The sequence below is a fragment of the Hydra viridissima genome, unplaced genomic scaffold (assembly GCF_058129835.1).
Source record: "Hydra viridissima isolate aposymbiotic clone 2 unplaced genomic scaffold, HvirCarnegie_v1 scaffold_4, whole genome shotgun sequence".
In the NCBI taxonomy this organism is placed as follows: Eukaryota; Metazoa; Cnidaria; class Hydrozoa; order Anthoathecata; family Hydridae; genus Hydra; species Hydra viridissima.
The window spans coordinates 3,861,057-3,886,263 of NW_028324303.1; the positions used below are offsets into that span (position 1 = coordinate 3,861,057).

At 30.0% G+C, this 25,207-nt stretch overlaps 2 protein-coding genes and 1 pseudogene across 11 annotated transcripts; 2 read left to right on the plus strand and 1 right to left on the minus strand.

The window, feature by feature from the left end:
• The first annotated feature begins 838 nt into the window (after positions 1–838).
• LOC145183361 (ectonucleoside triphosphate diphosphohydrolase 8-like) lies at positions 839–11,258 on the plus strand. Of its 9 annotated transcripts, none has more exons than XM_090085491.1 (12): positions 839–1,034; positions 3,719–3,795; positions 4,274–4,374; positions 6,770–6,872; positions 7,528–7,669; positions 8,432–8,585; positions 8,692–8,886; positions 9,736–9,883; positions 10,102–10,244; positions 10,446–10,559; positions 10,709–10,837; positions 10,925–11,258. In XM_090085491.1, the coding sequence occupies exons 2-12, from the start codon at positions 3,738–3,740 to the stop codon at positions 11,153–11,155; spliced, it is 1,518 nt and encodes a 505-aa protein (XP_089941617.1). In that variant the 5' UTR covers positions 839–1,034; positions 3,719–3,737; the 3' UTR covers positions 11,156–11,258. The 9 variants fall into 9 exon arrangements, 8 of the variants coding, with proteins under 8 accessions (XP_089941617.1, XP_089941624.1, XP_089941621.1 ...); XM_090085496.1 differs by having other exon boundaries at positions 945–1,034; positions 6,775–6,872; XM_090085494.1 differs by having other exon boundaries at positions 1,015–1,034; positions 3,719–4,067.
• Positions 11,259–12,818: 1,560 nt separating this feature from the next.
• LOC149889459 (uncharacterized) lies at positions 12,819–14,349 on the minus strand. Its single transcript, XM_090083644.1, has 2 exons — positions 13,788–14,349; positions 12,819–13,645 (listed from the first exon to the last, which is right to left on the minus strand). The coding sequence occupies exon 2, from the start codon at positions 13,635–13,637 to the stop codon at positions 13,026–13,028; it is 612 nt and encodes a 203-aa protein (XP_089939770.1). The 5' UTR covers positions 13,638–13,645; positions 13,788–14,349; the 3' UTR covers positions 12,819–13,025.
• Positions 14,350–16,261: 1,912 nt separating this feature from the next.
• On the plus strand, positions 16,262–18,501 carry LOC149889460 (uncharacterized; annotated as a pseudogene). Its single transcript, XR_016451386.1, has 2 exons — positions 16,262–18,211; positions 18,312–18,501. The product of XR_016451386.1 is annotated as an uncharacterized LOC149889460 (transcript).
• Positions 18,502–25,207: the final 6,706 nt, after the last annotated feature.

The window sequence follows — 25,207 nt, forward strand, 5'->3', positions numbered from 1 at the left end:
TGATTTACTAGGATAATTTTACTCTTGAATCGTATCCAATGATTTACATTTTAATTAGATGTCTGACTTCACTAAAATTCCGTAAGAAAAAGTGAAGCAAGTTTTTATAGCTTTTAATGCCGGTTGCCATTTTATTTAAACTGACAATTATTCATTTTTGTTTTGCTTTTATTTATCATTGCGTCATTTCAGGCTGGCAAAACAAAATTGGCTGACAAAAAATTTGCTTCACTACGGAAGCGCGAGTTAGAGATCTAGTTAAAATATATCATTGATTTTATCATATCTGCAAGGGTATCTCTTGTAAAGAAATGCGAGGGTATCTCTTTATTAGAGATACCCTCGCAGATATGATAAAACCAATGATATAATTTAGCTAGATATCTAACTAGATATCTTGTAAAGAGATACCCCCCTCTTGCCGCGCAAACTCAACCGTAAAAGCTCTCTGAAAAAAAAATTTAAATGATCGAGCGGTCGGATAAAATCAGTATCTTATTTAATCTGTTATTAACTTAATCTTTAAATATTAGCTTTCAAAAAGTAATAACTCAATGAATGAATTATAGCTACGTTCAACCGCTTGAACACGATTTAAGATATTTAAAAAAAAATCTTTGGCTATACTATTTAGTTCTAAATTTGGTTCTAAGTTACATGCATTAACTAATAAACAACTGCTGCATTCATAAATTACTTTCAGACTTATTTAAAAAACGCGGGCGTAAAAACCATCCGACGATATCTCACAACGTCGTTACTTTTTTAAACTATGGAAAAATGTATAGGTTTTGTGTATCGTCGCAACAATTATATTGTTCTTTTACGTGTAAAGCTCAGATTTTTGGGAGTTTTTAAAATGTGGAATAATTACTGTCAAAGAATAAGCAAGAGTTTTATTTGCGCGCAAAGAGACAATTAAACAATAGCGAGATACAGAATTCGAATCTTAACAGTGATTGTTTATTTTTTAAACCCGATTTATCATCTAAAAATATGAGACAATAATTCGTCAAATGAAAGATTGTTTCGAGGTAAGTTAAATTAATTTTGGAATAAGACGCGATACGTTTATAGTATAGTGGGTTTGATTTTGTGGTTAAGTATTTCTAAGTGAGTTTTTCTTTAAAAGTTTATTAAAGTATGTCATTATTAGAACGGTTGATAACGGTGTAAGAGAAGTTATTTGAAAATGATGAGGGTTTTTCTTTCTGAATAGTCAGTTTTTAAAATACTTTCTAGCTAATAAAATTTTGCCCTGCTATACTTTTTTTTTTTTTTTTTAAGTGGTTGAATAAATATTGCGATAAATAATTATGAGCATAAAGCATTAATTTTGACTTGCGATAAGCATTAACTACAGATTGATCAATTTTCATGTGTTTTTCTCTAGGGAGGGGGGGGCGGGAGGTTGAAGGAGATACACATATTTTTCACTTTACAAACTAAAACACAGACCTTAGCTCAGACCTATTGATACGCATTTGCAAAAGCTTTATAAACCTATCCGATGTTGATTAATTGAAATCTAATTTTACCACTGTTGATATTGGACTGTCAATCATTTAGCATATTGTTGTTAAAGATTTCAAGTCACAAAAATTGCTTTCATGACGACGGACGTAAATCACTTAAAAAAAAGTGCAGCAAAAAAATTAAGAATTCCTAATAAGAAAATGACATTTTTAAGAATTTTTAATATGTGATATTTTGTTGCAATGATTCTCGTGGTTTTCTTTCTTATTTTTTAACTTGATTTTCGTCTGTCCCTATATTTGACACGATCTAATGCAATTAAAATCTTTTCGTAGTTGCACTATGCAGCGTACTTATTTCATTTCGCACTTTGCCCAATCTTTTTAACAAGTTCACAATAACACCAGTTCGCAAGAATACTTACTAGCTCACAGCTGCTCTAGCTTTTGTAAAACTGTAATGGATGCACTTTTACTGGTTCAAATTTTAAATTGCGCTTGTTCCAGTTTCTAAAAAACGTTTTTTCACTAACGTTTGTTCGCCAATGGTAAATCTTCACAAATTAAGCTTGGTCATTTCTAATGGATGGATATCCATGAGTTTAGACGTGCGCAGTTTGACACAATGGTTGAGTTTAGCATTATGGTTTATTTTTAGCATAGCAAACTATCGAAGAAAAAAAAAATAAATTGTAGGAAAGAAATGTTACTTTTAAAAAAAAAAAAGGTTATTAAGCTACATTAGTTTTATCAATAATAATTTTATTTATTTTGAACTGAGTCTTTTTCCTGTATTTTATTATAAAACGATAGTTATTTTTTTCGCTCTACTTTCGCTCTACAGTTGTCAAAACTCTTAAACTCGTGTTTGTGTTCATATGCCAGATACATCGCTTTTAAAAAAAGCCAGTCGACCGAAAACAAGTACAATATTCGTCGACAACATCATTCCTGCAAAAGAATTTGTTTTATTACACCGCAATGTTTTTCTCGTTTTTATAGTTCAATAATGATCTCTCAATTTAGTAATGTGTAACTTGGGATCGATCAATAGCAAACGATGTAAATCGCTTCTCGGCCTAATGGCTACAATCAAATGTAGTACCGTAAAGCATTTCTGAAATTAATAACAAATAGAAGAGTCAGTGGTACTAAGTTCGTTCTGTATCTGCTGCTGTCGAGTAGAGGATCTAGGGTTTTTGGGTTTTCTTTATATTTGCTAATATTCGCTCGTCTTCTTCATAGAATTTATTTTGATGATTTTGTTCATTTTTGTGGATCCCAATGACTCTGTTGTGGACACTCAGCTCGTTGAGAACGCATGGATGCGAACAAAAACAACATTTTTAATAGGTTTTGATGTTAATATTTATTTTAAACATTTTATAGTGAATAATTATTTAATGTATTACATTAAAAATTTATTAAATTTATGTAATACATTAAATTGTTATTCCAATAAATAAATAAATAGCGATAAAATAGTATATATAAAACAATAAAAAGATTGTTAGCTTAAAGAAATAGAAAGATTGTTAACGTAATCATATTGAAATATTTCTATTAAAATTTTTTTTTTCTCAATTAAAACTTATTTCCTTTTAAGGTTTTTTTTTTTTTTTATTATTATTATTAAAAACAACAATCTTTTGGATGACATTTGTGGTGTGATTATAAACTTTGTTTTCTTTCGAGCTTTAGAAGCTAAAGTAAGCCCAGGGCGTGATCTTGAAAAAATATCGCAAACTTATAAACAGATATTATTAGTTTGGTTTTAAAGGATTATCAAACCCATTTACTTTCTCCTGTCTAGCCGTAACTAACATTAAACTGTTGGTGCTGTTGTAGTTGCTGTTAAACATTCCACTTTTCTTTTATTTGAGCTCCAAGACCGATCCTAACAACCCAATGTCGATCGTCGCTATGAACTAACTGAAACGCACACCGCGCATTAATATAAAATATTAATTTATGCTCAGTGTGGAATTTTAAATCGGTCTTTCGGCAAGTATATAAATAGTATAACAGTATTTTAAATTGCGTTTGCGGGTTTTTAATTTAACTTTTATACACGACACTTCTTGTTGCAGCATAATAGACAGTCTACATAAGTCGTGCCTATCAGGAAACGCACACGCTTTCTCTTTTTTATGCGAGCGTAGTTACCGCGGGCACAAAAAAGATTTCTCTTCTATCGCCAATGATTCTCAAAGCCACAGGTTCTTGAATTTTTTTGCTTTTAGATTGCAGAAAAATAGAAACATGTTAAAAGAGGAAAATGAGTTTTTTATGCAGAAAAAGAAATGCACTGTCGCCAGAGGTATGATGCCGTTAGAGTAGAGTTTTTACTAATGAACTTGTTTTAAGTAGTAATAACGTGTTGGAATTCGTGAAAAAACTTGCGTCTTTTGTGAAAACCTCACAAAGTATGTTTTTGTATCGTTTATAATCTAACAACGATGACTGCACAAGGGTTGTTGTGGTTTTTAATTTACCTACCATTGTATAACGCAAACTTCAGGCTTTACACACTTTAGCACAAGTTCATTTTAACTCGCTTTTAACAGAGCACTTTTTCAGATATCGGCCGCGGTAAACATTTACGTTTCATGTCATGATTATGTACCCGAGTTTTATATATTTTTTTTGAGCGCTTGTTTTATAACTTTGCATAAGTTCATCATGGTTTAAGAAATATTTTTTTTAAATTGACAAAATTCTTCGCTAAATAGTTATTTATACATTTTTATATAATTGCTGGTCTTATCATGTCTCGCTATTTCTTATTTATTTTATAGAAAAATGGTTTATTCTTGGCATAGTTTTCGTGTTAATAGGATTACTTGTAACATTAGTAGCAGTGTATATGTGGTCAAAAGAAAATGTCACCGAAATTCATGTAAGTCTATTTGGTTTCATTAATTATATCAACACACTTTAAACACCGTTTTAACTAAATGCAGTTCTTCTGCTAATATATCTGCTACTAATAAAACTACTTCTTTTATCAAATTATTTAACACTCTTTTTGAACCAAAAGTTATTTGTCAACAGATACTATTGTTGCGTAATAGTTTTTTTTTTATTATTAGAAAGAAAATAAAAGTAAATAACCAGGATAAAAAGTTATATAATGTTCAGAAATCCGCTATACAAATTTTTTATAAATCTTAAAGACTTTTTATAAGACTCATAGAATCCCAAAAATCTATATAAATTTCGTAAGGTTTCTAAAGAACTTTTTGTCCTGGGAAAGTGTTTAAATAAAGGCTTGCTTATAACTTCAAAGCAGAGTGCTTTTATAAAAAATAACATAATAGAAATCTATATTCTTGGAATAAAATATTTTAAACACTTCAAGCAATAACTATTGTTTAAAAATATTCCTTAATATTCAAAGTTATATTTAACAATCATGTATATTTAAAGATTTTATTTAGATTATTTTAGTTGTAAAAGATTCCATTGATTTAATAGTTAGAGGTTTAGCAACCAAAAGGTTTTCCCCAAGCAGGAAGGATATTTTTACCGCTATTTATTTCAGCCTGATAAGTATTTAACATGGTATAAAGTACTTCTAAATACTTTCTGCTCTAATTTCAAATCAACATACATGTGACTCATAGTATCATATATTTTCTGTTTTTGAGATATTTAAAATCAAACAAAATTTATAAAAAAAGTTAAAATTCTGTTACTAATTTTAGTAAGCTGCAGGGAAAGTTTTACAAAAAGACAGCATTTTTATAAGCTGAAAACTGCATATGAATTGTATTTAATTTCTGGACATTCAATTAACTATAACTTATGCATAAATATATAAGGGTGATGGGTGATGCATAAGTTATCTGAAAAATTTTGATTTAATTTTTTTAACTAAATAATCACATAGTTTGATGCATAGGTAAAATAATCTATGAAATGTTTATTTTATTATCTTAATACATTTACTTAAAATGAGGTTAAATGCAGTAGAAGGAGCTTTTGGAAAGTAGTGAAGTAATAATTCATTTCAAAAAAGAAGTAATAGCTCAAAATACAATCTGCTATAACTTAAAAAGACTTAAAACTGGTCAGTCTTTTTCTGATAAAAAGTACTCTGGTTGTCTGACGTACTGGACAAGAGAAAAGAAAGCCAAACTAAAGAGATTCGTCAACAATAAAATAATCATTCAAAAAAAATTGAGTCTTAAATTTGGTGTAAATCAATCAATGGTTGGTTTTCTATTATAAAAATGAATATTCAATACAGAAAATTTGAAAAAACTCCCAAATACACTACTGAACAACAAATAAAAGCAAAGAAAAGAAGCAGGAAATTTGTTAACCAGCTCTATGATACAAAATCACTTTTGGTCATTGATTATGAAAAATACTTTTGTTTTGCAAGTCTTAACATTCCTGGAAATTCTGGATACTACACATACATCAAAGAAAAATCCCCAGAAAATGTATACTTTGTAGGATAAGAGAAATTTTGGAAATAGTTATTAATGTGACTAGCCATATCTGGCCATGGTATCTCCAAGCAATTGTTTCATACTTCCTGGATTTAGCAGTCAATGCCTCAATCTATATTAATAAATGTTTAGAAATGCAACTTCCATTCATTCGCAAGTATCATGGCAACTTTAGCTATTCATTTTGTCTTAATTTTTTAGTTTTTATTACTCTAAAGATTCTCTAAATTAGATGAACAAGAATGTCAATTATGTTGGTAAGAAATCCAACCCACCAAATGTGCTATAAGCACAACCAATTAAGAACTTTTGGGTACATTTGGCTCAAAAGTTTTATGAGGTAGATTGGCAAGCTTCAACTGAGCAAGTCTTTGATTGATCACATCAAATTAAAACTAAAAGAAATTGAGTTGAATTTTTTTTTTTACAGTTACTGATGAAAGACATCAAAGTAAAATTGACATCTTTTGCAGATGATGGAGTTTTTTCATATAAGAAATAACTGTTTTTTATACAGAAAAAGATAAACTTTATTTTAGAAAAAAATTATAATAGTTTTTTTTATTTATTTATTAATAAGATAGTAAAGAGTTTATTTGTCCAATAACTTATACATTGCCTGTTTTAAAGTTGCAAGAGTCTTTATCTTTGAAAGGTTTTTTTTTAATATATATATATATATACACACACACACACACACACACACACACACACACACACACACACACACACACACACACACAAATTTTATATGAAGTTTAGTATTTGTTGAATATTGTTAGTGTCTGCATGTAGTAAAAAAAATCAGATTTTTGATTAGTATTTCTATGGTAGGGTAGATTTGGTATTACAGTAGATGCTGGTGGATCAGGAACAAGATTATCAATATATGAATACAAAAATGGAAAAATACACAATCAAAATTTTATCTGTGAAGGTAATGATTACTGCACATTACTATATTAATATGTTTGTTATAAGGAAAAACATAAGTTGTTTAAAGTAGAAGGAGTACCATTCAGAATGATGGCAGTCTTTATTTTTGCTATTAGTTTCCACATCATAATTAAAATCAACTCTGTTCATATTGGGGGGGGGGGGGGAGTAAGTAAAATTTCCAAAGGAACCATTTTATTGATGACTGCAGTTTGGGTTAAATTATATTTTTAAAAATTCCAAATGAACTTTAAAAATGTTCAAAATTTTTTCAAAAAATTCAAAATATTCATTCTTCCTAGTTACATTTCAAATTTATTTAAGTTTTACTTAGAAATGTGTTGATTATGGCGATTAGTTAAGAGTTTCATGATCCTTATAAGAATGCTTTGTATTTCATAATGTAACTCACATTTCTATTATGATATATACAGCATTTTTTTCTTTTTCTTTTTTACAAAATATTTGTAAGAACATTGTACCACATAAATTTGGTGCATAAGTAGGTAAGATTAAAAAAAATATAGGTTGTAAATCAAAAAAGCCATATCTGTTCCATCACTAGTTTTTTGCATTTATCTGCCATTGCTTTAATGTTTTTATCAGAAATTAAATTTTAAAAATATTTGTTTTTATGTTTTTTAAAATTTTGACAGATAAGGGAATCACTAAACAACAATCATCACTAAGTAACAAAATCCATGAATGCTTAGTTAAAGCTGAAGAAAGAATACCAATTTCAGTACAAAGTAAAACCCCGATATACTTTGCTGCTACTGCTGGAATGCGCTTGCTTAAGTAAGAATTTCATTAAAACAAAAGAGTACCTTTTTTTATTATTATTTTTTTAAATAATCTAGCATTATTGAGTAATAGCCTTACATATGAAATCTTTTTTCATAGAATTTTAGGTGATTTTTTGAAAGACTATAATTTAGAATAAGGCTCTGTAATCTCATTCTCATTAATCTTATTTAAAATTCAATTTGATTTTAATTTATTGGATTTGTTCTTAAAAATTTTGAATTAATCACACTTAACCCCATGGGACCATAAAAAATTCTTTAAGTAATTACTGAACTTTTCCACAATGTAAATAAAGTTCCTGACATAGATCTACTGTAAACAGTCTACATTCAAACCACTAAATTAGGTCAAAGCTCTTTGTTCTGTGTTTTTACTACCTTGCTTTTGTTTTAAAATTTAAATTTTGTTTATTTTATTGTGTTTTTATTTTGTAATTTAAATTACAAAATAAAAACACAATAAAATAAACAATAGTAAAAAAAATTTCCTTTACAAATTTTTTTCAATTCTTATTTTAGATTTGATTTGATTCATAGTATAAAATTGATTCTAATTTATTTTCTTAATTTATAAATATTAACAGCAGACAAAAATTGATTTTTGAGTTTTTATTTAAAGAGAAAAATTTGTTAGTTGTTAGATTATTTGTATCAAACTATTTTAAAATATCTAGAACTTCTTTGAAATAAGGCCTGATTTTCAGCAATTGATGCAAGGATTTTTTTTTTTTTTAATTTATTCTAAAATTTTTAGGTTCAGTAATGCATCTGTGTATCGGAATATTTGGGAAGTTGTGAGACAAGTACTCAATAGCTCTTCATTTATTGTAAAGTTAAATGAGACACTCTTAGGATCAAAAGAAGCAGCCTATTCTTGGACATCTGTTAACTCGTTATTAGATAGAGAGGTAAAAGATAAGGCAGTTAAAAGGAATGTAATAGTTGATGATGGGATCTCTATGAATTATTTAGTTCCTAGGAATTTTTTTTTTCAACAACAATTCTTCATTTTAGAAATCTTCTGGAGTGTTTGAGATGGGAAGTACTTCGTTTCAACTGGCATTTGAACCTCAAATTAATACCTCTTTACCTTCCTCGAACAAAGAGACTGTTTTTCTTAAAACTAAGTCATATAATCTTTATGTGCATTCTTACTTGTGCTTTGGCAGAAACGAGTTTGTACGTAGGTACAATGCTAGAATTATTAAGGTAACAAATGTGTTTTTGTTCTTTGTTTGTTTTTTTGTTTTTGTTTTTATCTTGCATATTGCTCTTCGCTTTTTATTTTAGATCATACTTATTAAATATTATAGTTCCGATTCTATACATTAAACTTTTGTTTGAAACATTTTTTTTTTTATCAAATGAAATGTTCATCTCATAATGATAATCTGGGAAGCCCATGAGTCATGCTCACATTCGCGCTTATTCACTTAACATTTATTGAGGAATTAAACATTTAGTTGCACTACTCGATAAGAAATCTTTTCCCTGCTTTTTTCAGCAATCAAAGTCTTCAAATATTGTCATTTTTGGTAGATTAGGTTAGCCTGAATAACTTTTAGGATGTAAGGAAAATCATGATCATTTTGTTCCATAACACCACATTGACTATATCTTGTCTACTTTCCTTTTTTGTTGTGTATTTTTCTTGACCATAACTCTATGAAATGCAGAACAGAATATGAGGGTAAAGAAGAGATTGTTTAATGTTTTATTTAGGAATATACTTCAAACTTATCAAAATATGAACATGAACTGTTTTACTTTTGAAAGGTATCAAATAGAATTCTGAGAGAGAAAATTGTAGTGTAATCCTGAGAGATAGAGAAACTTGTAGTGTAATCTATCCTGCTAATGTCTATTACTGATCTCACAAATATTTTTTTTGAATAAAATGTTTAAAAAGTTCATAAAATCAATAAAAGTTTTTTAAGAAGAATAATCTTTTAATTTTAATCAGATTTTCTTTAGAGAGAGTATTTTTGATTTGTGGTTGTTCTTCAGTAGAAGGCCATCTTTTTCATTTTGATAAAATCATTTGTATTATATATTTAGAAGTCTGGTTATTCAAATACAGTAAACGATCCATGTCATGCACAAGGTTATAGAATAAATCTAACATCTGATGAAGTGTGGAGCTCTCCATGTGTTAGTGGTTCATTTGCAGAGAGAGTTCTTGGAGAAAGTGTTTTAAATGAAACAGGCATGCATCAACTTCAATAGTTTGTTACCTTTTTCAACAAACATCAATAGTTTGCTACTTTTTTTTTTAAAAAAACGTTCACGTTTATTTTTCTTCCTTTTTTTTACTTTCTCAACTATGTTAGGGAATTATATGTTAAGGAATTATGTTAGGGAATCTATATGAATCTTCCCCGTCAAACGTAAAATGAAAGTTCGAAAAAATTATTACTGTTTTAGAAAAACGTTTTTACGTTTTGCATGGCACCAGCAATTTCAGTGAATGCTACAAAGAAATCCAGAGTATGTTTTACACCAATTGTTCTTATGCATCTTGCGGTATGAACAACATTTACCAACCTGTAGCTGAAGGTTTCTTTACGGTGAATATTCGTTTGAGATTTGCGCGTTTGTCCTAAAATGTAACGAAAAGCAAATTTTAATCATAATAATTTAAGCCAAACTACTAATGTAAATAAATATGTGATAATGATGAAGCCGTATTTTTTTTGTTAATATAAACAGGGTATGTATAAATTGCCTTTGAATTTAAATGATGTAAGAAAAGTGATCATATTGTTTAGGCTGTTGGCGGTGGAGTCTATTTTTCATCAAAGTATTTAAATTTGCCTGAAAAAGTGCGTTTATCAGCTTACAAGAACGCTACTGAAATATTATGTTCTTTAAATTACTCTCAGGTGCTTTTTTTAAAAAACTATTTTCCTATTTTATTTATTTTTTTTTATTTTTTTTATTTTTTTATTTTTAATTTCAGTATCAAATATTTTGTATAAGTTAATTTTTTGTAAATATATAAGTTGTGTTTTATTTGTTGTTTTTTATTTAGCTGAGTTCAAATAAAGAGTTTAATAAATATGTGGTAGATTACTGCTTAGGAGACGTTTACACGTATTTTCTTTTTCACGATCTTCTAAAACTGGAAGACTCCAAAAGTCAAGTAATGTTTGCTCAGAAGGTAAGTTCATCTGTATTTACTCTTCAATGAGTAAAAAGATTTTCCTATATTGAAGCTCCTCGATACTTTATTTTTTTTCTTTTCTAGATTGGCAATAGCGATGTAACGTGGACAAGAGGATTAATTTTAAATAAATTGTACGAACTTTCACCTTCAATACAATACGTTTATAGAAAATTATCTAAAGCCGCATTTTTTAGCGCAATTACAGTAAGTATCGTTGTGATCATGATAGGTATTCTTGCAATCATTCGTTCTTTAAGATTTTGCAATACAGTGAAGAAATCCAATGAGAAACTTACAAACATGATAATATGACCCCATATATTTATGTACATATGTGTATATATAAAAATATTTTTTTGTGGTGGTATGTGTATACAAAAATATAGTTCATATAAATAGATTTTAAATTTAAAAATTTCTTAATTGAATTCTGTTATTTCGGTTCAAAAATATTTGTTTCCCGTCCATTTATTCCCGTTGATTTATTATTATAATAATCATTATAAATAGCCCTATTCCCATAATGAATGAGTTTGATTTACGTAAACTTAAAAACGTTATTAAAAAAAGCACTTTCGAAGGTTAAATCAAATATATAGGCTTAAAATAGATTATTTAAAATAATAAATAAAAGGGAAAAAAATATTTTAAAAAAAAGTCAAACTAAAAAAATACAAATTAAATGGGTGCCGTTAGTATAAAAAAACTTGACGTAAAATTAACGTCATATTACGTAATGAAACTTCAGTGAAGGCTTTTCTTGGTGAAGAATAAACTGAATGAAATTAGCGTTTAAATAAGCATTTATAATTGAGTAAAAACTAAAAAAATCAAAAGTCTGAGTTAAAATTTTTAAACAAAACGTGAAATAAATGCGACTCGTGATAGTGTTAACAGTGCTGATAATGGAAATCGGAAAAAAGATTTTACCTCTGAAAATTCTTACATTCTTAATCTTGCAATATATTTGCTTTTTAAATACTTTTTCTATCCCGTAGCAATTGCCTCTCGTCTGTATTTCTCTGAATTAAGATTCGAGAGTCATGCTAACTGTATTGACAACTTACCGTTAGATTTTAAATTAAACTTAAAATTTACACAAAATTAAGTTTCACTTTATATATTTATTAACTTTAACTTTAAAAATTTTTATAAAGTTGGCATCAATTTTTCTGTTCTTTAGTGCAGCTGCCAAAGTTTAGATAAAAAACAAACTTATTCTTTACAAATGCACCGTTAAACAACTTTTTTTATAGGGGTAAGGGGACGGTGGGTTAAGGTTCCTTTAATTCCAACATCTCGACAACAAAGAAATAACAACTTAAGAAGCAAAGAGCGCACCCTGAACTTAAATGTGTTTCTTTCAATTCCATGTTCTTAAAATCAGAAAAAGAGACAAAATTAAAATCTTTAATGATTGGGGCAGGAATTTGCCCTCTTCCTTTCTCCTTAGCTCCCAATTTTAGTGGTGACAAATTTTATCTCATTTTACAAATTGTATTGAAAATTTCTTAGAAAATTTTCAATGAATCTTTGTCTCGGTCATAACTTAATATAATTTAAAACTTCCTGATGATGAACAGATGAAAAGTTTGCGATAAGTATCATTGGCTCGATAAGTATATATCTTGCGAATTTCAGAACTCTTAAGTTGTGTTACCGGTCATCATTACTATAACTTTTGCGCATTACTTACACTATTTAAGCGTCACAAGCGAACGAAAGACGCCTCTGATTGATTTTGCAATAAAACTGACACAAATTTGTACACAGGAAATGTAAGTAACCTTCGTATTTATTCAAAAGTTTTATTACCAAAAGAATTTGCAAGTTATTTTTTCCGGATAATAAATGAAAGAAAAAATACCCGCAGTCAGCTATTCTATCTACAAAACGTTGTTTTTAACACTCTTTCTTACTGCTCCTTTATTAACACTCTAGTTTAGAGCATCAGGTTAGAAAAATAACCAACCAGAAAAATAGTTAAAAGATTTTAAAAAAATAAAATACTACATCCGTTTATAAAATCCCTAATATATTGTTTGATGAGCTGACGCTCACTGATCTTCTTAATCATGAAGACTCATCTTAAAATATTTACAAGCATGGTATCTTAAAAAGATCCAAAAAAGAATTTAAAATAAATTTTAAAATGTGCATCTTCGTCACTTTTCGTTTTTTGTTACGTGCTGTACCTCCTTATGTTAAAACGCAGCAGTTTCATAATTTCTTGTTCAACATCTTTTTGAAGTTCAGAAGAGTCTGAAGTATCGGAAAAGTCATTTGTTTGAAAATCTAAGGAAGGTTCAGATATGGTTGGAAGTAGTCCGTCTTTTAACAATCCGTTTTTAAATTTCGAAACTGAACCTGATGGAGTTAACTCTTTAGTAAATTTTGATTCTGAGAAGCATTGGCATTGACCAGAGTTTGAGGAAAAAGTTGAAGATTTGAGAGATTCGTTGCATATGGAGCAAAAAAAACTGGTTCTGTGATGACCATCGTTTTCGTCACTTTCCTCTTCCGCTTCTTCTATCACTTCATGAAAATTTGCACCTTTTTTACCCTTTGATTTCGACGATTGGTTGTATAGATTGTCAATGTGTATCGGATGAGCTTCACCGGACTGGTATCTAGGTTTTATCAAACTCCTTCCGTTACTCTTAGATAACACGATGTTTAAAATAGGTTTCATAACTTTTAAAGCCTTCACCTCGTTGGATTTATCGCGGTTTCGTGGAAGTTTATCGTCAACCCACACAAGTTGCTTTTGAACTGAGCACGAATTTCTTTTCATTTTTTTGACTTCAAAGAGAATAAATTTAAAATACAAATGAAATTATTACCACAGTGTAAATAACTTTTCTACAATTAGATTTCGCGATGTTATTACGTCAACCTAAATATCTACGACATCTACATACGCAAATAAAGGATATTTCCCTACCTAAATTGTTACCGTATGCCTCATACAATGCGTCTTAAAAATACACATAGCGACCAAACAAAAAAAGATGTCGTAAAGAGAAAAATTTGAGTGGTCTGTTTGTAGCTGTTGGTATTTTGTGTTTTTGTGTTTTATTTTTATACCGCAAATATTACGACTCCGTCGATTGTAGATTTTTAGTTAATTTCTCTCCAAGTCTACGTACAATGCGGCACGTAGTACGGCAAAAAAAAAATTCAACTAAAATAAATATTTTTTTTTTTTTCAGATTACCGTCTATTTTTGGTCAAATATTACCAAGCGCTGAATACTCCAATGCGATAATAATTTTGCTTTTTTTTGTTACGGAAATAAATCTGTAATAGCAAACACTGTCGGAGAGGTTTTCTATTATCTTTAACCGATAAAATAACATTTGATTAACTGTATTAGGGTGTACAATACAAACGCAGCAAATGATCATTCAAAAACCAACGAAGCGAAAACTGGCGATTCGAATTGTCTAACGCATCTTGGCATCCTATCTATCGTACACTTATTACAAACATTCGACAAGCTAAAACATAATGCCTTATTTTTTATTTTTATTTTTTTACTAGACAAATAATCACTCTGTAGGAGCCTAATACCAAACCCACAAATCTTTAACGGTGCACGCACAGGATCAAAAATAGTTATGACGCACCGTCGCGAGAAGCTTCTTAAATCTTTCAAAAAATGTATTCTTTTTTCTGAATTTGCTCATTACAATTCGATTGTCTTTTTTAATTAATGCTATTTAAAGTATTTCGCCTTTCTCGTTTTTTTTAACGAGGGTTTTTACTCATCTAATAGCATTAGCGTCGAAATGAATTGTTGAACGTGGATTTTTACTCATCTACCAACAGCAAAGTTGATTCTAAACAGATAAACGTCAGTCGTGTCATATAAGCAAAAAGATCGTTTTAACAAAATAAAGTTATGGAACTTGATACCACTAGGAAACGTAATAACCCAATAGTATCTACTATGGCTTGAAAAACGTTATAGTTGTAATTACTTGAATTTTTGCTTAATAGGTTTTATATAAATGCGTATGGATTTTTAATTGCAGTCTATCTTAAAGTTTAACGTTTTTTATGCGTAATGCAATTAATAAAATTTTATGCTGCGAGGTTTATTTTGTTGAGAAACTTAACATAAGATGATAAAAATATCTTTTCGCTTTAATGTACAAGTTTTCACCTTTTTAATTCGTGATAGCATCCGGTAATCAAATCAAAGCTGCAATTTTAAATCTATGCTTTTTTTAACATTTCTAGAAATAGCCGACACTACCACAAATTTCATTCAAATAGAAAATAACGGAAATCGGTTTATCACTAAAGTTCAAATTTTATAGCTTTTCATTGCACGATTAGCACATGTGGCCAAATAATCAAGTTTTTTAGCTAAAGACTGCTTTATTTAACACGATGAAGCTTACCAACAACTTATATTGATTTAAAATTACGAGCAATTAATGTTTATTGTCTTATAATAGTTCTTAACAGTGGTGACGCTAAACCTTTTGAGGTCTTAAACTCACTCGCCCTCCTCCCCCTCCTCTCTGCACCCAAAAACTCATTGGACCCCTCTAAAAAAAGTATACCAAATAACTACATTTTTTGACCAAAATCTCTTCGCTTTTATCATGGACAGCATGACATATAGTAAAAACTCTTTTGTAAGCAAAATTTTGTTAGATTGTTTGATTTGGTAGAGAATTATCGCATATCTGAAATTATGTATAAATTATAAAAAAGTTTTGATAAAATAATTTGCGGGGCCTTTATTCAGTCTGGCCTCGGCTTTTGCTAAATAAAATTTTTTGCAACGATATTTTTTTACTAATGAAAAATGGCTTTTAAGCTTAAGAGGTTAAAAACGAGTAACGCAATCCTTGTGGTGAAAGATCTTATTCTATTCCTATACTTCACTGACAAATTTTTGTTTTCTAATACATTTCTGTTTCGCTTATCCGTTTCATGATATTTGGTCTTATGTCCTCATACAAAAGGATTTTTCATAAGCGTACACTCTTCTACAATCTTTAAATATTTATAGTTTATAAAAGGCATAGTAAAGGCAATGCATAGCACTTTATTACAGGGTTGGCATTAAAAAACCCACCCAAAAAAACCCAAAAAAACCCAGTTAAAAAAACCCAAAAAAACCCGGGTTTTTTTAGGTTTTTTTAAAATAATATTTTATTTAAAGGATTCTCTTTTTTTCTGTGATTTATTTATTTCAGAAAACATTTAAACATAATTATGACTAATTAAAAGGTAATTATTATTGAAAAGAGGATATGGATATGATCAGAATATTGAATTATTATTGAAAAGAGGATATGGATATGATCAAAATTTTTAAAAGACATGATTTTTTTGAAATATTTCTGAAAAAATAGTTTTAGTATTTTTTACAATATACTTTCAGTGATCTCAGTGGCTTTCATCAACCATATCAAAGTCAGGCTTGTGTTCTATCTTACAAATTACTCAAGAAACTTTTATTCAAACAGTATTATTATTTGTGTAGCTTTAAGTATATTTAACTTGCATATTTCGATGCAATGTGTATTTTTCAGAAAAAAATCTTTATAAGAATGCCATTCGGAAGTGGAAGGAAGAAAGGATGGGAGTGGAAGGAGGTCAGTGAGATAGAAGGGGACAAAAATAGTGTTCAGTGTGACCATTGTTCAGAGAAGATTAGTGGAAAAATTGAAAGAGTTCGTATTCATTTGGAGAAGTGTAAAGAGAGAAAGAAGGACACTGATGAACAAGAACCAAGACCTGGAAGCTCAATGAGCAATATTAGCCTCTTGTCAAATGAGTCAGGTACTTCAATTTCCGAAGGATCTATTATGTCCAGCTCCACACCAGCAAAAAGGTTTAAAAGTAGTAACTTAAATAACTTTGTAGTTAGAACATCAAATGATCAGAAAGATGCCATAGACATGCAAGTTGCCCGGTTTTTTTTCAGCTCTAACATGTCTTTTAATTCAGTGGAAAATTGTGAGTTTCAGAAACTTTGCTCTCTTCTTCGTCATGGGTATGTCCCACCAAGCCGAAAGAAACTGGGTGGAGATCTATTAAATGAAGTCTATGATGATCTGTCAGCTGGGATAAAGAACGAACTGGAAACCAAAGACACGTTGGTAATTTGTCAAGATGGATGGTCTAGTATTCAGAATGACCCAATAATTGCTCACTCATTTTATGATGGAAAAAAGAGTTATCTGTACAACATAGTTGACTCAGGATCAGAAAAAAAAACTGCAGAATACTGCTTCAAAATCATTAATGAAGCTATAGTTAGCATAAAAAATGATTATAATAAGTTTGTATTTGCTGTCTGCACTGACAATGAAGCTAAGATGAAGAAAATGAAAGAGCTGATCAAACAAGAGTATCCTGATATGTTAACATATGGCTGTAATGCACACTATATGAATTTGCTACAGAAAGACATTTGCAATTCTTTTTCAACAATTCTAAAACAGGTTGTGGAAGTTCAGAAATATTTTAGAAATGTGCATATGGCCCATGGTTTGTTAAAGGAAAAAGGTGGATGTATGCCTCAGCTGCCAAATGAAACACGCTGGAACTCTCAAGTTGCCTGCATTGAGACATACCAGAAAAATCATAACTTCTACGTGGAGATCTATGGAGAGAAGATGGAAGATTTTCCAGCCAATATTGGAAGAATAATTGAGAATATAGCCATCAAACGTGAGGCAATTCGTCTTCTTAGTGAAATGAAAAAATTGGGGATTGCCTTAGACAAGATGCAGAGTGATTCTTGTCATCTCTCTGATGCAGTTCATATCTGGTATTCATTGATAAAGGATGAAGAGCTAACCATATACTATGATGCAATAAAGAAGAGATTTCAAGATGCTGTACAACCCTTTCATATTTTGGCCTATATAACTGACCATCGCTATGTAGATGATTACAAAAGCTTCATTGATAATGATAATGAAAACATTGCAGAACAATGGTTAGAGGACAGGAACCCTGATTTCTTGGGTTTACTATACAAGTTTAACTTGAAGGACAGGGAGGTGTTCCCCAAGCAAATGTTCTCAGAATCACTGAAGGTTATCTCTCCATCAGAATGGTGGAACATCATGAAAGGAAAGGTTACTAGATCTTAAATCAGGGATAAAGAGGTTTCTGCCAATTTCTGCAGCTTTCTAGCTTCTCTACACTCCTGTCCCGCTAGCTCAGCCTCAATTGAGAGATGGTTTTCAACCTTTGGATTTGTCTGGTCGAAGATCAGGAATCGTCTTGGTGCAGATAAGGCAATGAAACTTGTGAAGATTTACAAATCATTTCACAATAGCTCAGCAGCTGACAGCAGTTCCTGTGATGATATCGAATCTGATCAATAAGTAGGTAAGTAGTAGGAAAAATCGTTTTTAACTTCAGAATAACCATCGAAATTCTGAAAAAAATTCTATTTCTATTATTTAAGTGTAATTTATATTTGTTTTAGCTTATTCTTGATGATCCCAGAGGAAGTGTTTAACTGGAAATCTGTCAAAAACATCTGAAAAGCTGACAAGAATTGAAAATTATTGTAATAATCAAACAAAGTAAAATTATGTAAGGAGAATTTTATTTACAGTTCTTCAATTTATTAAATCTTCCTTGTAAAAGCTCTTTTCAATAAATAAATATAACTATTACCATGTGTTTTTAATTATTATTTTGAAAAAATTAAATGTGTAAAGATAGTTTGAATGCAAAATAGGTATTAAGTCTTTTATTTTCTAAGCAAAAAAAGCTATTTTTAAAAAAACCTAAAAAAACCCAAAAAAACCCAATAAAACCCAAAAAAACCCAAAAAAACCCAGTGGGCTGGGTTTTTTCTAACCCTGCTTTATTACCTTTTTACACCAGTGAACAAGTACAGTCCTCGCTCACAGAAGTTTTTGTCACCTCAACAAAAGTCTTATGAATAAAACGGTGTAAAAAGTGGTTCATATTTTATCTATAATTATATCTATATCTATACCTATATTTATATCAATAGCAAAGCAGTAAAGAAATCAATAAAACAAAATAAAAATTAGGTTTTCATTTCAAATCTTCTTCAAAAAAGTTAACATCATTTTGATAATCAAAGAAGACCGCACACATTTATACATTTAACATCTAAATTATGAATATTTTGCCCCTCCTTTTGTATCCAAGCTCGTTTTGGTTTCAAATCTTTGGGGCATGGTACCGACCTCAGTGCCATTTTTAAAGATTTCTTGTTTGAAGTTCTCTCCCTTTTTTGTTCAAGTTCTTCCCGCTGTTTAACTAATTTTAGATCTGGTTGTTGTGGAGGTGGATGGAGTTGTTTTGATACGTTATACAAGAGCTACACTATCACTAACCTGGCTGTACGCATCGAATCATTCTCTTGTCGGAAAATCCAGGATCTAGTCTGTCAACAGATCTCTGGAATTACTTTGCAAAATCTGCAGTTATTGGCGATGGTCTAGTATACCTTTAATGAACACAAGTTCACTTACCTTATATATGAAAATCCAATAATATAGATTTTAGTCAACAATCTTTTGCAGTTCTATAGTTGCTTATTTATTGTAGCCATAAAAAGCAGTCACATGCCACGTGCTCTTCCCAAACCGTAAAATTCCCACCTAATTCTTAGAGGTGTAATGCGTTTTAAAGTTTTAGTCGTTTTTTTCTGATCTGCTGCAGATATCAAATGTTTTCTCTGGTTACTCTGCCGTAAATTTCTTAACTAATGAGAAATCTTTAGTACATACAGTTTTTCCGGATGCTATTGCAATATATTCTGCTAAATCAGAAGCAGATATTTTGGTTTAGTCTTCATTTTTCGAGTAACAGACCGAGCACCTCAGTTGTAAAACGCTTTAGGGGGTGGGGTGGGGGATATGGATAAACTCACAGAGGGTGTGTTTTATGAAAACGAATAAATTAATTCTCAAAGAAAATGTTTGTTTTTTTTTAAATAAAAAAGTGCTGCGTTCCTTAAGATAGATGTTTTTTTCTCATATTTACACACAACGAGTTACTTTTACGCGAAATAAACAAATGCTTATCTTATAAATTCTATGTAACTTAATAACATCATCAGATAGTATTGGTTTGACAAATCGAGAAACTTTGATATTTTTCTTTATACGTCACACTTTCTTCGATAACTGGTGTCGTTTTTGTAACATGTTGTGTTAAAAAATTTAAGGTGGTTTGCATGACGCAATTTGACTCAGTTTGCCAGAATGAGGGATTAACCTCATCTTCTGTTTCCAGAGAAAACCTTTTTTGGAATGTTAGTTGACACCATCCTAGTGACTTAATATTTTAATAACGTCTTCAAGAGATATTTCTTTTGAAACATAATTTTCAATAAGCTTCATCATTTATTAGTCTTGTTTGACAGATTTCTAGTGTTGTGACCAAAACTAAAAATTGTAACTAACTTAACTAAAAACTTTAACTAAAATTAGTAGACTAACGTTTTAGCTTCACTAAATTTAGTCGACTAACATTTCAATCAAACTAAATTTAATCAACTAAATTTTTAGTCGAACTAAAATTAGTCGAATAAGAATTTAGTCGAACTAAAATTAGTCGATTGACATTTTAGCGTAACTGGTATCAGTCAACAAACTTTGTAGTTTAACTGAATTTAGTTGACTAAATTTTTAATTTGCGAAAAATATATTGTTACTGAATGGTGTGTTACATGCAGAAGCATTTACGGGTTTTCTTTATATAATACCTCAATGGTTTTTTGAGAAGTAATAATACGTAATTTATTTCGTTCTCCACTCATAAAAATGCAGATATTTACAGTGACGACAATAAGATTGTAACAGTTAGGGAATTGACGTTTTTTATTATTTCTATATTGTGTAATTGAATATATATCTTGTTCCACTCTCAATTTTGTTTTTCTTTTAAAAATTCTTATCAAAATGTTAATAACTAATAATGTATTTGGTATAATTTATCAGCTGTTTTTGACGGAATGTTCTGCTAACAAACCAATTTTTATTTAATTCAATAAAAGAAAATTTGGGGCAATACTAGGTACAAACAAAACATTTTTATTACTTAATTGTCACAAATTATATTACACATTTTAAATTTCTTAAAAACAATAAATTTTATTTAATGTCTTTAAATTGTTTTATTTGTCATAATTCATATTATGTCTATATAATTTCATGGTATAGGTTATTCAGTTTTTTTAGCACTAAATTTTGTTTTAGTCGACTAAATTTAGTTAGACTAAAAAGTTAGTCGACGAATTTTAGTTTGACTAAATTCTTTGTTGACTAATTTTAGTTAGACTAAATTCTTAGTCAAATAATTTTAGTAAGACTAAAAAGTTAGTTGACTAAATTTAGTTAGACTAAAATGTTAGTCGGCTAATTTCAGTTTGACTAAAACTAACCTTAACTCCCACCCCTACAGATTTCACAAACATTTATTTTTAACTTGATAAAATCTGTTTGTTTCTTGTGATGAAGAAGAGTGATCGTGAGCTTACAGGCTTTATTGTTAACAGAGCTTCTAAACTCCTTAATGTCAACCTGAACTTGCAATGCATGTCGAATTCAGTTGCAGAATAGAGACCAGGCAATTATTAAAAGTCCACTTGCCACTCTTTTTGACTACAAGTTAATTTTTCTGAAGTCTCAAACAAGGATATCCAATGCATGAGACTTTCTTATCTGCAGAATTGACAAACCTACTCAACAATCAAAATCTTTGAAATGTGATCTTGCAACTGAAAAACGATGTACAGAGTGTTTTTCAGTAGTAGCAAGAGAATACCGACATCACTGAACATTTGGGACCAAACATGAAAATCTGAGAAAACTTGTAGAACATGATACACAAGCAGTTGAACAAATTGCATCAACTGTCATTTCAAACAAAGAAGCCTCACCTTATGGAACAATCAGATTTAGCCAGTCTTTAAGAGGTCAACTTTTCCCACTGACTCCAGGTAAAATTAGTTTTGGATTTTTTTGGATAACCCTTCAACCCTTCAGAGTATTGAACGGTATTTTCGATATTTGTAAATTTTTATCCTCTCAATGCATTGTTTATCAAACAATGCAATAAGAAAATAGCTTTAATATTAAGTAGTTTCAAACAAAATATGCAATTCTGGAGGACCAAAAATCTAAGAATAGTTTGGAAACGTGGTCTGCATTCCGTAAAAGTCAAGGTTTGATGTGGTGTAACTGCACGAAGGGTTCTTAGTCATCACTTCTTTAAAGATGGGGAAGAAAATGAACTAACCATCACTGGCAAAAGGTAATGAGAAATCTTGTAGAATTTTGTGCGTCCTGCAGTCTTGAATATACCGGAGGTATGGTGGCAGCTAAATAGTGCTGTTCATACAGTTTATTTGACAACTGATATCTTAAGGTAAATTTTTGGGCAAAGAATATTTTTGTGAAACTTTGAAATTACTTTGTCGTCACGAGATATTTAAAAGGTAGAGTATACTGTAACATTCTTCGAACCATTCAGCAGCTGGAGGCGAATATCCGTGAAGAAACCTAAGCCAAATAACATTAGAACATGTGAGGATTCACGCATTAAAACTTTTTTTAATGAAACTTATTTCCAAGAAGTGTGATTTCTGTTTATGACTAAACGAGAATTATTAACGGGAAATCACTAAAAATCCGCACAAAGTTTAATTTAATTTTGCCTCGTTTCAAAATGACTATACGTTCTATATATATATATATATATATATATATATATATATACAGTGAGAGAAATAAGTATCCGAACAAAAGATTTTATTGTGAAAAATAAACTTTGTCAGGTTTTTTTTTCGAAAAACATATGTTTTTGATAAATACTTTTATATATTTTATATATTTTTTATATTCTAAAAGCAAATTTAATCACGATTTTATGTTGCAAAAAATTAATCAAAGGTAATTAACTTGCGTTGCTAAAATTTAACGATTTCCGAAGGAGTGTTAAAACTTCAATGAAAAATAATTATCCGAACATGTTGTTTTGTAAACGAAGTTTTGAAATTGATTATTAAAAAAAGTTTTTAAACCAATGGTTTTAGAAATATTGTTGTTTTACAACGAGTAATTTTTAATAATTGACTGATATTTTTTTAAATTCATTTGATTTACCATTGATATCATCAAGTATGGGAGTTAAAACCAAGGAATGGTCCCAAGCTCAGCGCAATTTGGTTATTGACTTGTTCAAGCAAGGTAAAACGTTTAGGTCGATAAATAAAGCGACTGGAATGGCATTAGGAACCATCAGCGATCTGGTTAAAAAGTATAATATGTTTGGATATGTGCAAAATCAGCCCAGATGCGGAGCAAAGCGTAAAACAACATCAAGAATAGATCGACAAATTGTAAAGATGGTGCAAAAAAACCGTTTTTTATCAGCACCAAAAGTGTCAAGCCTCCTTGAGAAAGATTTTGGGTTAAAAGTGAGCTCATGTACTATTCGAAATCGATTGAAAGAAAGTGGATTCAAAGCAAGAGTTCCACGCAAGAAACCATCCCTTTCAAAAATCCATCGAAAACGAAGACTTGCATTTGCTAAAAAATATGTAAATATGCCGGTATCATTCTGGAGGAAAGTTTTGTGGACGGACGAGTCAAAATTTAATCTTGTGAAGTCCGATGGAGCTCAAAAAGTTTGGAGAAAAAAAGGGAAAGCATTCACACTCAGTTGTATTCGAGGCACAGTAAAATTTAGTGGAGGCAATGTTATGGTATGGGGATCAATGGCTTGGAACGGAACAGGAAAACTGGAGTTTATTGATGGAATTATGGACTCTGAGGTTTATGTTAAAATTCTCAATAAAAATCTTCTGGCTTCAACTAAAAACTGTGATTAGGAAAGCATTTTATCTTCCAACAAGACAATGACCCTAAACATACGTCAAAGAAAGCAAAAGAGTTTTTCATCCAAAAGCAAATTGAGTTACTTGAATGGCCTGCGCAAAGTCCAGATCTCAATCCAATTGAACATCTCTGGGCAATTAAGGATAAAAAATTTGGCACACGATGTCTAAAAAGAAAAGAAGATTTAAAAATCATGCTCCAAGAAGCTTCGGCTGATATCGACTCAGATACGACAAAGAAATTAGTTGAATCGATGCCATGTCGACTTGGAGAAGTCATAAAAGCTAAAGGCGGTCCAACTCGATATTAAAAAGTCAAAAAAATAATTACTCGGAGAAACGTTAATCTTTAAGCCTTAATCTTTAAAATTTTGTTCGGATACTTATTTAATGCTAAAAAATTGCATAGTTTAAATGTATCTTAATTTTTTATCAATTAAATATTGTTATTGATATTTTTTTTTTGCATATTGAATTCGTAATAAAATTTTCTTTCAGAATAATCATTTCTTTTATTTCTATAAAGTTTTTTTTTTCGAAAAAAACCTGACAAAGTTTATTTTCCATAAAAAAATCTTTTGTTCGGATACTTATTTCTCTAACTGTATATATATATATATATATATATATATATATATATTAAACTCAGAATTTCTATTTTCAGAAAGCACAAAAAAAAAAAAAGTTGAACAGAAAAAAAAAAAACGAAGATGAACACCGAAAACGTGTATACGAGTTTTATTTGGAAAATATGAATCTTGGAAAAACATACACGGTAAAGCATTTCGAACCTGAAAATATTCCGAGAAGGACAATTTATGACCTAATTAAACGTGCTGAAAACAAATTTGGACATGAGAGAAAGTCTGGAAGCGGACATGAGACAAAATCACGTAAATTCTCAATGGCAAGTAGCACGTAAATTCAGTATTTCGCAACCATATGTGAATAAATTACAAAACATTCCAATTCGAGACAACCAAAAGATACAAAGAATTTGAACAGTAGACTTTACCAAAATTACCGGGACTTTGAATGTATAATTGATGATGAATTTCACTTTAAATCATAGTTCACCTAAATGGAAACTCCAATTTTTACTCAAGTAATACTTCGTTACTCAAGTAATACTTCGTTGACTCGATCAAATGTTAAATACGGTCAAAAAGAAAAGTTTCCTGAAAAATTACTGTTCTGGCTCGCAAATTCGTCCAAAAGTACCTCTAAATCATATTTTCGAGAATCTGGCAACGCTATCAACCATTTTAAATACTTGGAGCATTGTATTCAAAAGAGACTCATACCGTTTATAGAAGAGTATCATCATAGTGACAAGTTTGTATTCTGGCCAGACTCTGCATCTTCTCATTATGCCGAAAAGATTGAAATTGTACCAAAAACAGATAATCCGCCAAATTTACTAGAATGCAGGCCAATTAAAAACTTTTGTTCAATACTGAAAAGATCTGTACAAGAATAGTTGGAAGGCAAAAACA